We start from the raw sequence: 15,402 nt of genomic DNA, 5'->3' as shown, positions 1-15,402 counted from the left end.
GTAAGAGCTGGGCGGTAGGGTGGCATGCTACAAAATACCTTTCACTAGACTTGATACAATTATTGTCATCATCAGTTCACACCAACTGTAGTTACCAGGACTGTGCCCACATGAGACCAGACCTATCAACAACCAGTCAAGGAAGATGTAGGGGCTTACAGGGCCCCACTCTTCATCTCTGAACTATGGGCTATGGATAGATTCTGGGAGAGGAGCAAACCACTGTCCTTAGTGTGTATCCACTGATGAGTCTACCAGGCTCCAATGAATTGTTCCAAATCCACAGTGACACAGATGGTCATTGTTAATCTCAGGGGTCATAAAACTAAACACATGATATGGACATGAGAGAGAGATTTGTGAGGAGAGCCTAGGGTGGACAGGGATGTTAGGGAGGTAAGACCTTTAGGGAGTGTTCAGTAAGCATAGAGTACATGTAAGAAACTGTTTTTAATCAAAAGATCTTTTTCCTTGCTCTCATCTCGGTCCTTCCTCCATCTCGACTATCCCATTCCCTCAAGTTCTTCTCCATCCTCCCCTTCAATCCTTCTCTTCCCTTTACTTCCTCCCTTCTCTCTCCACCCCCATGCTCCTAATTTTATCAGGCGATATTGTCTATGACCCCTTCCCAGGTGGATCTATGTATGTTTTTTATTAGGGTTTCCTTTGTTCCTTAGCTTCTCTGGGATCATGAACCAAAGGTTCAATATCCTTTGCTTTACAGCAAGTATCCACTTATGAGTGAGTACAAACCATGTTCATCTTTCTGGGTCTGGGTTACCTCACTCAAGAAGGGTTTTTTTTTTTTCTAGTTCCATCCATTTGCCATTATGGGGCTAGGAAGAAGCAGCACTAGAGAAATTCCCAGGAATCCAAAAGATGACCCCAGCTAAGACCCTAAGCAATAGAAAAGAGGGTACCCAAATTGGTCTTGCCTTGTAGACAGACTGATGAATAACTTAAATATCACCATAGAACCCTCATCCAGCAACTGATGGAAATAGAGGCAGAGACCAAGAGCAGAGCACTGGGCTGAGTTTCCAAGTCCAGTTGAAGAGTGGGAGGAGTGAGAATATAAACAAAAAGAAATGGAGAATAAATGGTCTTTACTAACAAAAAAAAAGAGAAAATGTCAAATGATTCTACGTGTAAGTTGGTTAAGGTACAAATCATTTCAGATTGCCTAGCATATTATAACTGCATGAACACCCAATTTAGGCACAGATTGTAAAAATAAAAAGTCCTATGCTTTGTGGGCCTTGAAAAAAAATAAATTGTTTTTAAAAGTTATCAGGCTGCCATCTATGACTAGGAACACAAGCTGAATGCTGTATTCATGGATGTTCATGACTCAGCTCACATGAGGGCTCTGTGGAAAGATTATATCCTGAGGAGAAGCCCTGAGCTGACCTGATGCAGTGGAAGTGACTTTACAAATCTAGGCACACAACATTTGATCCTATGCTAAAGTTCCTGATCCGGGTGCTGGAGCTGTTCTGTGTCATCTCCTGAGTCACTCTGGGCAAGGTAAAGAGAGGTGAATGCAGTTCTGAGATGAGATGGCAGCTGGGTAAAGAAGCGTTGGAGTGCTGGACCAGGAGACCTGGGAGGAGCCTCAGAGAACAATGGACTTCCTAGGACCATAGATATTCCTTAGATGGGTGGGTAGAGTACTAGGGAAGGGCTTGTGAACTTTCCTTCCCTTTGTAGTCTAGTATATTTGAAGAAATTCGGAAATGAAGAAGGCATCCTTTTCAGACTAAGTCAGTACTCTTCAGGACTGAAGCACTGGCCCATATATGTGCTGTAAGAATGGAGTTGGTGCACAGGTATGTGCAGGCTTAGTGAGAAGTATTTGAAGACAGCAACCAGGAGACGAGGGGAGGGCGAAGAAGCTGGTGCACAAAAGTGATTAAAACATGAATTCACAGAAGAAAATGATCTCAGCACTTTTCTGAAGACAGATTGTTTTATTAAGATTCAAATGGCTGTACCCCAGGATGTTGGACACTAGCCCAGACACAGAGCTGTCTTCTAGGATTGTTGCAGGACTTTCATTGTTTCCCGAATCCAAGGAATAAAGCTTGAGATTCTGGTGAATACTCGAGGAGGTTTCTTGGTACAAAAGTGATAACTGACAATACCCTGGGCCACGTCGTCACATACAAAAGGTCCCCCAGAATCTCCCTGTGGACATAAAAAGGAGAAGTCCCTGTAAATATCCTCTTATCACCTCCAGTCACACTTATTTCTCCCCATTCTTCTCTGTTTCCACTGAGGCCTGGGTTTTCAGATGGAAAGATTAAGGGCCACCATGGACCTCTGTCCTGAATGGGATGAAGGTTCATAGACTCTGTCACTCACTAACTGTAGTGTCCCTGGGCAATGTGTCCTTTCTTCTGTCTCAGTAGACTGTAGTTCTCTTATTTTCCCAAAGTGAAAGGAGAGAGGATTAAGGGAAAATGTTAGATCCTTGTAGGCTGATCCCTACATAACCCTAGACTATCAGCAATTGTACAGTGGGAGAAGACATGGCTGTCTATCTGCATTATAACTCTGTCCCTGGGCAAACATTTGAAGATGGCTGAGTCCTTACCTTACCAGTAGCCTTCTTCTCTTTGGGATTCCCCACACAGAGCTGGATGGAGTTGTTGTAGTATCTGGACATTACTTGGCATGCTTGGCTATTTTGAACTTCTAGCTTTACTTCCTGAAGTGTGTTAGGTAGACTACAATCGGCCAGTCGTCCCCAGCCTGCCACTGTGCACACTTGCCCAGGTTTCACCCAGTCCTGGCTCTTTGGAAGGTCAATGGTATTCACAGCATTACTGAGTTGAGCTTTATGTTTCAGCTGGTCAGAAAGATGAAGAATAGTTCATATCCAGCATCTCAGCAAACTTAAATCACACATGGGGTTGCCTGTACCTTCCCCACCTGCAGAGAGCCCAAAGACCCATTCTATTGCCTGGGACCATAGACTAGCCACCCAGAGAGAGGACTGGAAGCATAACCTAGTAATCTCTGGTAATGCACCAAAAATAATCAATAAAATGGTACCTTCAGTAGCATGATGTCATTGACCTTTGTATCACGATTATAGCCCTTGTGACATATGGCTTTAACAACAGGGATGCGCTGAGTGTTTTTCCGTTTCTTAATATTGTGGGCACCCAACGTTACATTTATTTCACTTGAAAATAAAATGGATTAAGCACAACATAGGAACAATCAATAAGTCTCTAAATTGAAGGTGGAGGGCTCAGTCTAAGGCAAAGCTTGACTGAGTAAAGATCAAGAAAATCATGAGGAGTATTGTGTTCTAGGTCTTCAGAAAACTCCCCAGCCATTCGGATCCTTCACCTACACCATCTGGTCCCATATCCCACAAGCAGTTTAGGTCAAATACAATAGTGAGGTTGATCTTTGTCTTTAGTCTATGTTTAGGGACAACCTGTATCAGTTGTTATTTGGTCAGTCCCAGGCAACAAAGCCGGTTGCTTCTTCTTACCTTCCATTACAGTGAGCTGCTGTCATTACGATGTCTTTTTCGACCAGGAAGCCACCACATGTCTTTGTACGTGATCCATTTTCATAAATCTCTAAGAATGCCATGTAGGGATGGGAGTGGCGTTTGGCTTCTGTACCCCAAAAGATTTTTCCTAGAAGAGAAAATTTGTTCTGCACCTGTGTGCTTGTGGAAACTGTGCAACAAACCTGGTGGAGAAGAGAGCCTTTTGTAGCATCTGTCACACATCAATAAAGGGTCCCTGACTTCCCAGGGGAGGCCTTAAAACCTCTGAGGAGCAGATGGGGAAATGGGGTGGGTAAAGGGGAGAAGGAAAAGAGGAAGGAGGGGAACTGGGATTAGTATGTAAAAGATCAATTAATTGATTAATTAATTAATTAAAATAGGAAGGGTCCCAGGCTTCTGTGGATGATCAAGCAGGGCTAAAGCATGATGCTACTTTTTCACTAGTTTTCAATTTCTTCGTGTAGTAATGATGGAGCCAAGACGTCTCCCTGAGTCAGATACAACCTCAAGTACCCATCAAGGAAGAATTCAGCACACAGTGACCAGAAGATCTAAAATACAACCAATAAACCAACTTCAGTCGCTCCTCTGTCTCATGCTTCACCTGGCGTCCTCCTCAGTAACATTAGGCTTTGCCTAATGTTAGGATAATACACTAGTGGGGTAGAAAACTCCGGCTGCCTTTTCTCCATTCTGATTAGGGAAGCATGGTAACTACACCATTCAGAAACAACAAGATTGTTCTATAAACCACGAGAAAACCTCAAATTGCTGTGCCAGAAGCTCGATCCAGGTGGCAGTTCCAGGATAAAGCGGCTACTCTTAGGTCTGGCCAACTAGAACTTTGAGGCGTCGTTTTCAACTGTATCTTTCCAAGGGAGTGCTATGATGTTTTCACAATTTCTCACTTTTATATGACTGAGATCTCACACACCAGGTGCCATTACAAGTAGTTCACTGTGATTTCAGAACCCTCTTTATCCAGTGCTGGAGCTGGGCTAAGCAAAATTTGAGGTTAACGAAGTGAGAAGTAGACCTTAGACAGAGCCTGGCAGGAACACTGTGGGAGTGTTAGAGGTGACACACGCTAGACTCTAGGGAAGGAAATGGTTGCTTACCTCCTTCAGTGCTTAATGGCAGGACAGCCACCAGGAGGAGCAGGAGCAGAAACATCTTTCTCACAGGTCTGACTAGGTCTCAATTGTCACCTGTTGTTGCCTCACACCTTTTAAGTATGTTGTGTAGAAAGAGAGTCATGGACGGTGGCCACGAATTTCCTGTGTGGTTTTTAAGATCCGAGTTCTTGCCCCATTCATGTGGTGAACGTGCAGGAAGCACTTTGTCAGGCAGTTGCTGGTGAGCATGACCGCATTCTCCACAGGAATATTGGACTCTGAGGAGGGAGGAAGAGCCTGCTGAGGCCTTCCACATCAAGTAAAGAGAGAGTCTCCTTCTTATGTCAGTGATCAGAGAGCTGCACTATGATGGCTTTGTCTCTTTAATTTGTGATCAGGAAATTATCTCCTTTAAAAATAACATCTCTACATCCCGTAAAACTCTCTAGGAGGAGCTCATGGCTAACTGCTTTTTGGAGGAACATGAGGACTTCTTCTGTTCCACACTTGAAAGTCCTCTTTTAAAATGAAATCCTAAAGAAAAGCTGGAGCACCTGTGAAAATCTCATGAGCTGTGAACACTACTGTGAGGTGGGATGAAGTGCTAGTGTGATGTTGGCGACACTGTCAGGAAGAAACGACAGAAGAGGCAGCTTTATAGAAATGATTGCACAGCAAATATTCAGGGTCCACGGCAGTCTAAAAGGACACTGATGTTCTCATCTTCTTGACATTTCAAATGTTGAAATCATTTCATCAACAAGGTAGTTAGCGGCAGGAAAGGAGAGATGAAGAGCAGAAACAGAGCTGTGCTGTTCCTGCTGAGTGTCTGCAGTTGTGCTTTTCCACACTGCCAGGCAATCTGGTCCCCAGGGAAGAACATGATGTAGGCAAAGCCCTAGTGATGCCCACTTCTCTGTTTCCACGAAGTAAACACCTTCTCTCTGTGTCTGTCTCCCTGAGGAGCCAGTTTCTCTCTCCCCTAAAGAAGCAATTGCTCTATCTCTCTCTCTATCCCTGAGGATCTAGCTGCCTCTCTCTCTCTCTCTCTCTCTCTCTCTCTCTCTCTCTCTCTCTCTCTCTCTCAAACAGCTTCTCTCTGTCTCTATCTCCTCTTGCATATGCACGTACTTTTGAATGAAAATTCAAGTGCATTTCTTCTTAGAACACCAGAGTCCTCCTGACATTTGAGACTGCTTTTCTAGGACACAAGGAGAGCTCTGATGTAGCTGTGTGTGCTCCTCATGCTGACTTTTCATCAGTCACAGCAAAGCTGGAATCATCAAACATATTCTCTTCATCTTCATCCTCTCTCTAAGGAATGTGAGAGAGATTATCATTATATTGTTTCTCCATTAATTTACTTTGATCTTCTTCCCCTAATTTATAAATGAGGAACACATTTAGTAACGTTGGAATAATTATTAAATATCTGTGTAATACGGTACTGTATATCTGCTCAAACAAAATCCATCAGTTTAGACACATAGGATATTGAAGATGCTAGATTATAACGTTACTCTGCAGCAGCTGATTATCATTTAGATGCATCATACCGACGCTGTCACAATGCTCACTGATTTCTTACATCTTGATAATGCTATCTCATTTTCCTGGTAGTTAAACGACTTTTGAGCAATTAGGATAGACTCTTGGGCTACCATTCAGCCTCACACTTGGCTCACATCCCCATTTTCTCAGGGCTTCCTGGGACCAGGTCACATTGTCAAGCAGCCACACTGTGAGTGTCCTAGTGACCTGTGACCTTTCTCAGAGGTGACTGTGGTTCTGACCAGAGGATGGAGAATATGTGCACAAGATTGAACACTATCTGTGGAATGAAGTTTGTTTGCTGCTGTGAGGACTTCCCTGATGAATGTGTAGTTGTCTGAGGACTTTGTGAATTGAAAGAAGGGAAACAAGTGGGGTCAACATTTGCATGGGATACTGCATGTCATGTATGTGAGGGAGAGGTCTGGAAGGTAATGAGAAAGGGCCAGGATCAAATCATCAAAATAATGATGAAAATTTCTCGTGTTTGATGGAGAAAAATCACTGAGGTCCTGTAATGAGTGCCGTGAACTCCAAGTAAGAGGAATTCAGACAAGGGTCTAGGCCATGCGAGCCCTTTCCACTTGTGTCTTTGCTCAGCCTTTCCCTTCCAGCCAAGCCCTCTCCTTATATAGTGCCTCTGTGTCCCTGACACCCACAACTTCTGTTTCTGTCTTATGATCACAGAGAAGCAAGGTAGACCTGGGCCCCTGCCTGGCTGTGATATCAGCTACACTGAAACCTTCTTCCTGGGTTCAGATAGCTGAAAGCTCCAGGGAAAAGAAGCCTCATCAATACTTTATCTGAATAGGGGATGGTGACTCTCAACATTTTTAAGCAACATCTTATTCCATAGAGATTTGATCTTCTTATATTCTCCCAGAATGTTTAAAGTCAAGCAATTGCCATTGTTGCAAAGTGTAGAAAACACATTTGATCATTTTAGCTGTTTTCACTAGTTAAGTGCAATGGCATTGTGTAGACCTATAACAGCCTTGCACAGCTATCAACAATGTTCTTCTTGATGGTTTTCACCTTTCTGTCTGAACACAGTGAGCCTGTGTGATAATGCTGTCCTGTTGCTCCACTGCCTGACTCTATGTGTGTCTCTGTTCATCTGTGAGAGACTGTTGTACAAACACCAGCATCCTGAGCATGATGCTACCTCATGCTTCATACATGGTCATTTTTTTAATCTAATAACCAGGCACCAAGCATTATTAGATAGTCCAGGACTATATTTAGTCACAGAAAATGGAGAAAGTGTTAAAACCAGAGAGTGCTGGGGAGGAGACAAGGTGATGACAGAAAAGTCTACCTGAACTCTTATCTAGACCACTAGGATGTCTCTTCCCAGAGGGAGTTTGCTCGCATATTCTCCAGAGATTTTTAAGGCAGACTACATGGTTACCACAATTTTTGATATTTTGGAAGAAAATTATGAGAAGCTAGTGAGGAATTTTTGTGAGTGGGACATGGGTGTCAACAGATTCATCTGAGAAAAGCCTGAAGTCTTACACAGGCCTCTGTTCTTGTTTCTAAAGAATAAACACCCCCAGTTAAGGTGATACTATTGCCTGGCTTGGGTATTTCTTTTGCCTCTACTGCAAGCAAAATGGTACATGCATTTGGCGTATTTGTTACATTGCTTCCAGGAACCTCACTCAAAGTCTTGAGTGTCTGCTGAGCTGCTCACTGTGTCTGAGGATTGTATCCTCCTTACTGGTTTAGTTTTCTTGGGAATGCTGAGCTGACTCAGATCGAGACTGTGATAGGAGGTTCCATCTTAAGGTGAGTTCCCACGGGAGAGGATCCTGGGATATTAATGGACTTCCAAGCACAGGAAGATGGCAGATGGAGAACTAGAGAGGAAGAGTTTGCTGTGGAGAAGACAGAGTGGTACTGAAAGGATGCTGACTCTGACCGCTGTCCTACAGTAAGCACTCTGAGTTTGCCTACTGGGACTTCCTCCTTGTAGTTCCAGAGACAGGACACAAGAGGGCCAAGGAGTCTATGTGAACTGATGCTCTTTAGAGCAAGGTGTGCTGTAAAGAACCTCATGGACACTGTTTGATTTGATGCTGAGAATCTTCTTGGGGAATTCTTTGGTCCAGAGATGAGAAATTACATGTCCTAGATATTTATTCAATTAAAAAGTCACATCAGCACAAGAATCTTGTAGAAATGTGTTATCCAATACCACTATTTTTTGGGCTAACAGATATCTGTAGTCCCCAGGGAGGTAGGTTTCAAGTTAGTGTAAAGAAAGGAATTTGGTTTCACATCACACATCTTCTCCAGATACATATTCAAGCAAAGCAAGCATCATGAAAAGTATTTAAATAGAGAATTATCAGCCAAGAGTGTAGACCAGGAATCAACTGTATTCCTGAATTAACTTAATAGGATGCATTGTGGTCACTTCCTTTCGGAGCTATCCATTTTCATTGAGGTGGATGTATATTTGAATCTTTAAACATTTTTTTCACTAGCCATGAATATTTTCATGAAATGAAAGGAAAGCCATAGCAAATATTTCATACTCGGTCCTCTCAGAATAGATGGTGTAAGGTATATGTCTTGATTCCCTTTTCCCCTCTAACCCTTACAGGCATCTCCACCATTTGAATGTTCTTAGGTGTGGTGGAGTGGACTCCAAGTGACAAATAACTGGCATAGCAGGACAATCCTGTAGGTTCCATGTGATGGGAAGTACTGGACAGCTGGGAACTGAGGCTTGGGAATCAAATAGGCTGCTGCTGCCGCTGCCTCATAGTTGAATCCTCAATACCACGTGCTCAAAGCCTTTTAGGTGAGGATATACCAGGAAACTGTCTGTAAAAAAGAATGAATGTGAAGTTAGGCCAGAATCCATTTTTTCAAGTTTAATAATGTATTGATTGATGATCTTACATCTGGATCATACTTTCTACTTCTTCCTCTCCTTTAAGTCCCTCCCCCACCTCCTCTCTGCACCCATTCCCACTCTCCTTCTGCTTCTATTCAGAAAAGATCAGGTCTCCCATGGATATCTATGAACCATGGTATATCAATTTGCAGTAAGACTAATCATTTTGCCTCGCCTAAAGGCTAGGCAAGGCAATGCAGTATAAGAAATAGGTTCCCAAAGTCAGCACAAGATTCAGAGACAGTCTCTGTTCCTGCTGTTAAGAGTCCCACAAGAGGACCAAGCTCCACAACTATAACATATATGCAGAGTACCTATGTCAGTCCCATGCAAGCTGGTTGCCTATTCAGTCTCTGTGCGCCTCTATGAGCCCAGGTTAGTTAGTTGTGTGAGCCCTCCTCTAGTGTCCTTGATCTAGGCGACATACTAAATTCTTCTAGAAACCCCTTGAGCCAGGCCCATACAGTTCAAATTCCATGCTACTACTAGTAATGCCCATTAAACACTGCTTTCCTAATGCAAAGTACCAAAGCCCAGACTTCTCTAAACAAAAGCATAGTCAAGTCTATGACAATGATACCCCACTCCTGTCACACTGAACATAGCTAGTACAAAGGAGAACTCAAAGACGACCCTCAAAGAGAAATGCTTCCTTTAATAAAACCACTTCTCCTAATAATGCCACTTGCCATGAACTTATGAAGGCCAATTACACTCTACCAATCACAAATAGGAAAACATAGATAGTAAAGGAGGTGAATATTAAAGTGGGAAGTTATAGACCGGAAATGAGGCAGAGAATAGGAGCTGCAAGTTTGTCTGGAGGGAAGAGTTAACTAAGATAAAGGAAGTACAAAGATACCATTGGAAACCAGATGTGTCCACCTATTCAATAGCAGCTTCACTGTTTTGAGGATAGCCAACTGCCCCTGATAAGATTCAAGACCCACACCATGGGCGACAGGGTACCCAGGCCTGGCGCTATGAGCCTAGCTAATAACCTAGAGGGGGCAGTGGGCTCATGCAGGGGTGCATTTCTGATGGTTCACTAAACCAACACAGCAACAAACTGCCTTCTAAATACCTATGCTTTACCCATAGACAAAAGAAGATCCAGCCTTAATCAGAGACTCCTCTCCTTACCATGAATGGTGGTGAATGTAGAGAATCATGGCTGCTTAACATGTACAAATACGTGGTGGTTGTGAGCCCATTTGTAGTTCGGTAACTTATAACACTGCCTGTAAGACTCAGGAAACATTATGGAAGAGGGCATGCAAAATATATAAGACCTGGAAGATAGAGTGATAGACTCCAAAATTCCTTTCTCTAGACTTGATGCAATTATTGCTGCCATCAGTTAACACCAACTGTAGTTACCAGCTCTGTGCCCACATAAGACTAGCCCTATCACCAATCAGTCAAGGAAGGGGGAGGGGTTTGCAGGGCCCCACTCTTTACCTGTGAATTATTGGCTATTCATAGATTCTGGGAAAGGAGGAAATCACTGTCTTCAGTGTGTATCCATTACCAGGCTCTGATGGAGAGACCCAAATCCACAATGACACAGTTGATCTTTGCTAATATCAGAGGTCATAAAACTAAATACATAGGAATGAACATGAGAGAGAAATTTGTGAGAAGAGTTTAGGGTGTACAAGGATGTTAGGGAAGAGAGAGGTTTTTAGAATGTTCAATAAGCTGAGAATACATACATGTGAGAATTTTTTTAAAAAAGTTATCAGGCTGCCATCTATGACTAATTGTACAAGCAGAATGTAACAGTAGTTACTCAGAGGATGCTCATGACTCAGCTGACACCAGCGTTCTGGAGCATGATACACACACACACACACTCACACATACACATATGAGAAGTGCTGAGCTCACCCTGTGGTAGTGGAAGTGACAGGTCTAGGTACAAAACATTTGATCCTATGTTCAAATTCCTGATGTTGGAGCTGTCATGTATCATATACTGCATCACTTTGGAGACTGTAAAAAGAGGTCGCTGCTCTTCTGAGATGAGATGACAGCTGGTTTAGAGAGGTCTTGAGGTGCTGAATCTGGAGACATGGGAGGAGCCTTAGAGAACAGTGGACTTTCTAGAACCGTAGAAATTCCTTAGAGGAAAGGGTAGAGTATAAGTTAAGGGCGTTTGATTGACTATCGCCCCCAATGTTGTAATCTGTTGAATTTGAAGAAGAAATTGGAAAGAAAGAAGACATCCTTCTTAGACAAAGTCAGTACTTGCCATGACCGACAGCACTGGCCTATATATGTGAGAAGTATAACACATATCCTTAAGGATAACAACCATGAGGTGTGGGGAGGGTGAAGAATATTGGTGCACGAACTGCTTAAGATATGCATTCACAGAAAAGAATGAGATCATTTGTGAAGACAGATTTCTTTATTAAGATTTGGATAGATGTACTCCAGGATGTGGGACAGCAGCCCAGACACAGGGTTTATCTTCTAGGGTTGTTGAAGGATTTTCATCACTTTCTGAATCCAAGGCATAAAGCTTGAGATTCTGGTGTATACCTCGGGAAGATCCCCAGTACAATGATGTTGGCTTACAATGCCCTGGACTACACTGTGACACACAAAGGGTCCCCCGGAATCACTCTGTGAACAGAAAAATAGGAAGTCTTAGTAAATATCATTACCTCTTGCCAGACTCATTTTCTCCACAATCTTCTCCATTCTCACTAATGCCTGGAATATCATATAGAACGGTAAAGTGCCATCCATTGATTGACCTCTGTCCTGAATGGGATGGAGGTCACTGAACTCTGTCCCTCACTAACTGGAGTGTCCCTGCCTTGTGTGTCCTTTCTTCAGTTTCACTAGGACTCTAACTCTCCTATTTTCCCATAGTGAAAGGACATAGATTGACTCATGGAAAATGGTAGATCCTTGTAGGTTGATCCCTGCATAAACTCTAGACTAGCAGCACTTGTCCAGTGGGAGAAGACATGGCTGTGTGCCTGCATTGCAGCACTGCTCCTGCGCAAACAATTGAAGATGGCCATGTCCTTACCTCAGCTGTAGCCTTCTTCTCCTTGGGATTTCCCACACAGAGCTGGATGGAGTCGTTGTAGTTTTTGTACATTTCTCTACACTTTTGACTTTTTTGAACTTCTAACTTCACTTCCTGAAGTGTGTTAGGCAGAGTACAATTGGCCAGTGGTCCCCAGCCTGCCACTGTGCACACCTGCCCAGGTTTCACCCAGTCCTGGCTCTTTGGAAGGTCAATGGTCTTCACAGCATCACTGAGTTGAGCTTTGTGTTTCAGCTGGTCAGAAAGATGAAGAAGAATAGTTCAGGTCTGGCCTCTCAGCAAGCTTAACTATGCACGGGGTTGCCCGTACCTTCCCCACTTGAAAAGACCGCAAAGCACCATTCCATTGTCCTGCTACCATAGACCAGCCCCCCAGAAGACAGGATTGATTTATCAGTAACATGTGGAGTACACCAAAAATAGTCATTAAAATTGTACCTTCAGTAGCATGATGTCATTGACCACTTTTGCATGACTATAGCCCTTATGAATGATGGTTTTAACAACAGGGATGCGCTGAATGTTGTTATTCCGATCCTTGATATTGTGAGCACCCAAGGTTACATTTATTTCACTTGAAAATGAAATGGATTAAGCACAACATAGGAGCAATGAATCAGTCTCTGAAATGAAGGTGGAGGGCGCAGTCTAAAACAGAGCTTGGTTGAGTCAAATGGCAAGAAATTCATGGGGAAGATTGTGTCCTAGGTCTTCAGAAATCTCCCCAGTCATTCAGATCCGTCTCATGTTCGACAATCAGTTAAGGTCAAATAGGATAAAGTGAAGGTGATTGTCATATTTAGTCTATGTTTAGGAACAGCCTGTGTCTGTTTTCATTTGGTCAGTCCCAGTCCAAAATAAAAACAACTGGTCGCTTCTGCTTACCTTCCATTACAGTGAGCTGCTGTCATTACGATGTCTTCTCCCACCAGGAAACCACCACATTGCCTTGGGGGTGATCCGTTTTCATAAATCTTTAAGAATGCCATGTAGGGATGGGAGTGGCGTTTGGCTCCTGTACCCCAAAAGATTTTCCCTAGAAGAGAAAATTTGTTCTGTACCTGTGTGCTTGTGGAAACTGTGCGACAAACCTGGTGGCTAGCATAAGGGACATTATATTCCAGGAAGGTTGTAGATTTGGCATGGATGGAGCAGTGAATCTTTTGTAGCATCTGTCATACACCTAGAATGGGTACCTGAATTCTGTGGGTGATCATGCAGGGCTTGCAATATGATGTCATTTTCCCCCTTGTTTTCAGTTTCTTCTTGTAGTAATGATGGAGCCAAGACTTTTCCCTGAATCAAATTCAACCCCAAATATCCATTAAGGAGGAATCCAGCATACACTGTCCAAAAGATTTAGAATACATCCAGCCAGCTACAGTTGCTCCTCTGTCTCATGCTATACCAGGTTTCCTGCTCAGTGAAGCACTAGGCTTTGTCTTAGGTTAGCATGCTGCAAACTCGGGTAGAAAACTCTGCTTGCAATTTCTCCATTCTGATTCATCTTGCATAGTACACCACTCAGAAACAACAAGGTTGGTGTATAAACCATGAACCCCCCTCAAATGTGCTATGCCAGAAGCTGGAAGGAGAGTTCTTAATGTAGTCTGAACCTCAGCCTAACTTTGTCTTCCTAGGGCACTGAAATAGCCTTCAGCACTTAGGAGGAAGAACACAGAAGAGTAGAGATTATAGCAAGGTGGAGAGAAGGGTAGGAGGATCCCATGTCAACCTGTTTCCATCAAACTGCAGAGTACAGGTAAAACCATACTTTACTGTCTCTGTTAGGTTGTGGGGAACTGTGATGGCAGACCTTTATGGGTTAGAAGAACAGAGACAAGGGAAAGCTGAAGCCTGGAACCTGAAATAGATAAATTCTTCTCGTGTCAGTCCAGATGGCAGCCCTAGGATAAAGCTGCCCACTCTAAGTTTAGGGCCAACTGGAACTTTCAAGACTCACTTTAAACTGTATCTTTCCAATATAGTCCTATGATATTTTTACAATTTCTCAATTTTATATGACTGAGATCTTATATATGAGACAGGAGCCATTACAAGTAGTTCACTGTAATTTCAGAGCCCTCTTTATCCAGTGCTGGATCTCGGCTCAGCAAGCTTCTCAGATTTCCCAGATGAGCTGAGTGAGGTGACAGAGCCTGACTGGCACACTAAGGAAGAGTCAGTGGTGACACATACCAGACTCTAGGGAAGGAAATGGTTGCTTACCTCCTTCAGTGCTGACTGATAGGACAGCAACCAAGAGGATCGGGAGCAGTAACATCTTCCTCAGAGGTCTGACCAGTTCTCCATTGCCACCTGGACTTGCCTCACATATTTTAAACCTTTTGTGTGGAAATAGAGTCATGGATGGTGGCCACAAATTTCCTGTGTGATATTTACAATCTGAGTTCTTGCCCCATCTGTGTGGTGAACGTGCAGGAAGCACTTTGTCAGTCAGTTGCTGGTGAGCATGACCACACTCCCCACAGGAATGTTGGACTCTGAGGAGGGAGGAAGAGCCTGCTGGGGCCTTCCACATGGGGCAGAGAGGGAGTCCCCTTCTTATGTCAGTGATCAGGGAATTGCAGTATGATGCTGCTGTGCCTTAAATGTGTGCTTAGGTAATTGGTCTCCTCTAAAAATAACATCTCTACAACCCATATTATGAGGGGCTTATTTTACCTTTTTTTGATATAAATAATATTTAATATATTTCCATCTGCTGGTGTACCACAAGTCTAAAGTAAAATCAAATAATAGGCATCTTTTGTATTTTCATTTGAATCTGTCATGTTAAAAGGAAAATATATTACCAGACGTGCAAGAGGAGGAATTACATAAACACTCATCAAAACGACTTCCTTCATGCTACAATACAAAGATAGATAAGTGTCTGAAATGTTCTAAACATTATATTCTATTATATTCTAACCTGATACCTATCTCAAATTCTTGGGTTTCATTTTCATTTTATCATGATTTTTACCACACCTGCATCATTTGGCATTACTGTCATTTCTGGCTAATCTGTTCTTATTATCATTCTCAGTCTTTCACCTCCTATACACAAAGGATATGGAAGCAGAGAGGGAAATCAGAGAAACATCACCTTTCACGATAGCCACAAACAGCATAAAATATCTTGGAGTAACTCTAACCAAGGAAGTGAAAGATCTATTTGACAAGAACTTTAAGGCATTGAAGAAAGAAATTGAAGAGGATACCA

General features: G+C 42.9%; 2 protein-coding genes across 2 annotated transcripts; both read right to left on the bottom strand.

The window, feature by feature from the left end:
• Positions 1-2,034: 2,034 nt before the first annotated feature.
• LOC126492611 (granzyme-like protein 2) lies at positions 2,035-4,714 on the bottom strand. The gene is made up of 5 exons (XM_050129142.1): positions 4,651-4,714; positions 3,509-3,659; positions 3,058-3,190; positions 2,597-2,851; positions 2,035-2,187 (listed from the first exon to the last, which is right to left on the bottom strand). Exons 1-5 carry the CDS (start codon positions 4,703-4,705, stop codon positions 2,035-2,037), a joined length of 747 nt encoding a protein of 248 aa, XP_049985099.1. The 5' UTR covers positions 4,706-4,714.
• A 6,870-nt stretch (positions 4,715-11,584) lies between these two features.
• On the bottom strand, positions 11,585-14,469 carry LOC126492612 (mast cell protease 8-like). The gene is made up of 5 exons (XM_050129143.1): positions 14,403-14,469; positions 13,059-13,209; positions 12,612-12,747; positions 12,153-12,407; positions 11,585-11,737 (listed from the first exon to the last, which is right to left on the bottom strand). Exons 1-5 carry the CDS (start codon positions 14,455-14,457, stop codon positions 11,585-11,587), a joined length of 750 nt encoding a protein of 249 aa, XP_049985100.1. The 5' UTR covers positions 14,458-14,469.
• Positions 14,470-15,402: the final 933 nt, after the last annotated feature.

Source organism: Alexandromys fortis, unplaced genomic scaffold (assembly GCF_014885135.2).
Source record: "Alexandromys fortis isolate MF-2015 unplaced genomic scaffold, M_Fortis_MF-2015_v1.1 scaffold_308, whole genome shotgun sequence".
Lineage (NCBI taxonomy): Eukaryota > Metazoa > Chordata > Mammalia > Rodentia > Cricetidae > Alexandromys > Alexandromys fortis.
This window is presented reverse-complemented; position numbering and strand designations above follow the sequence as displayed.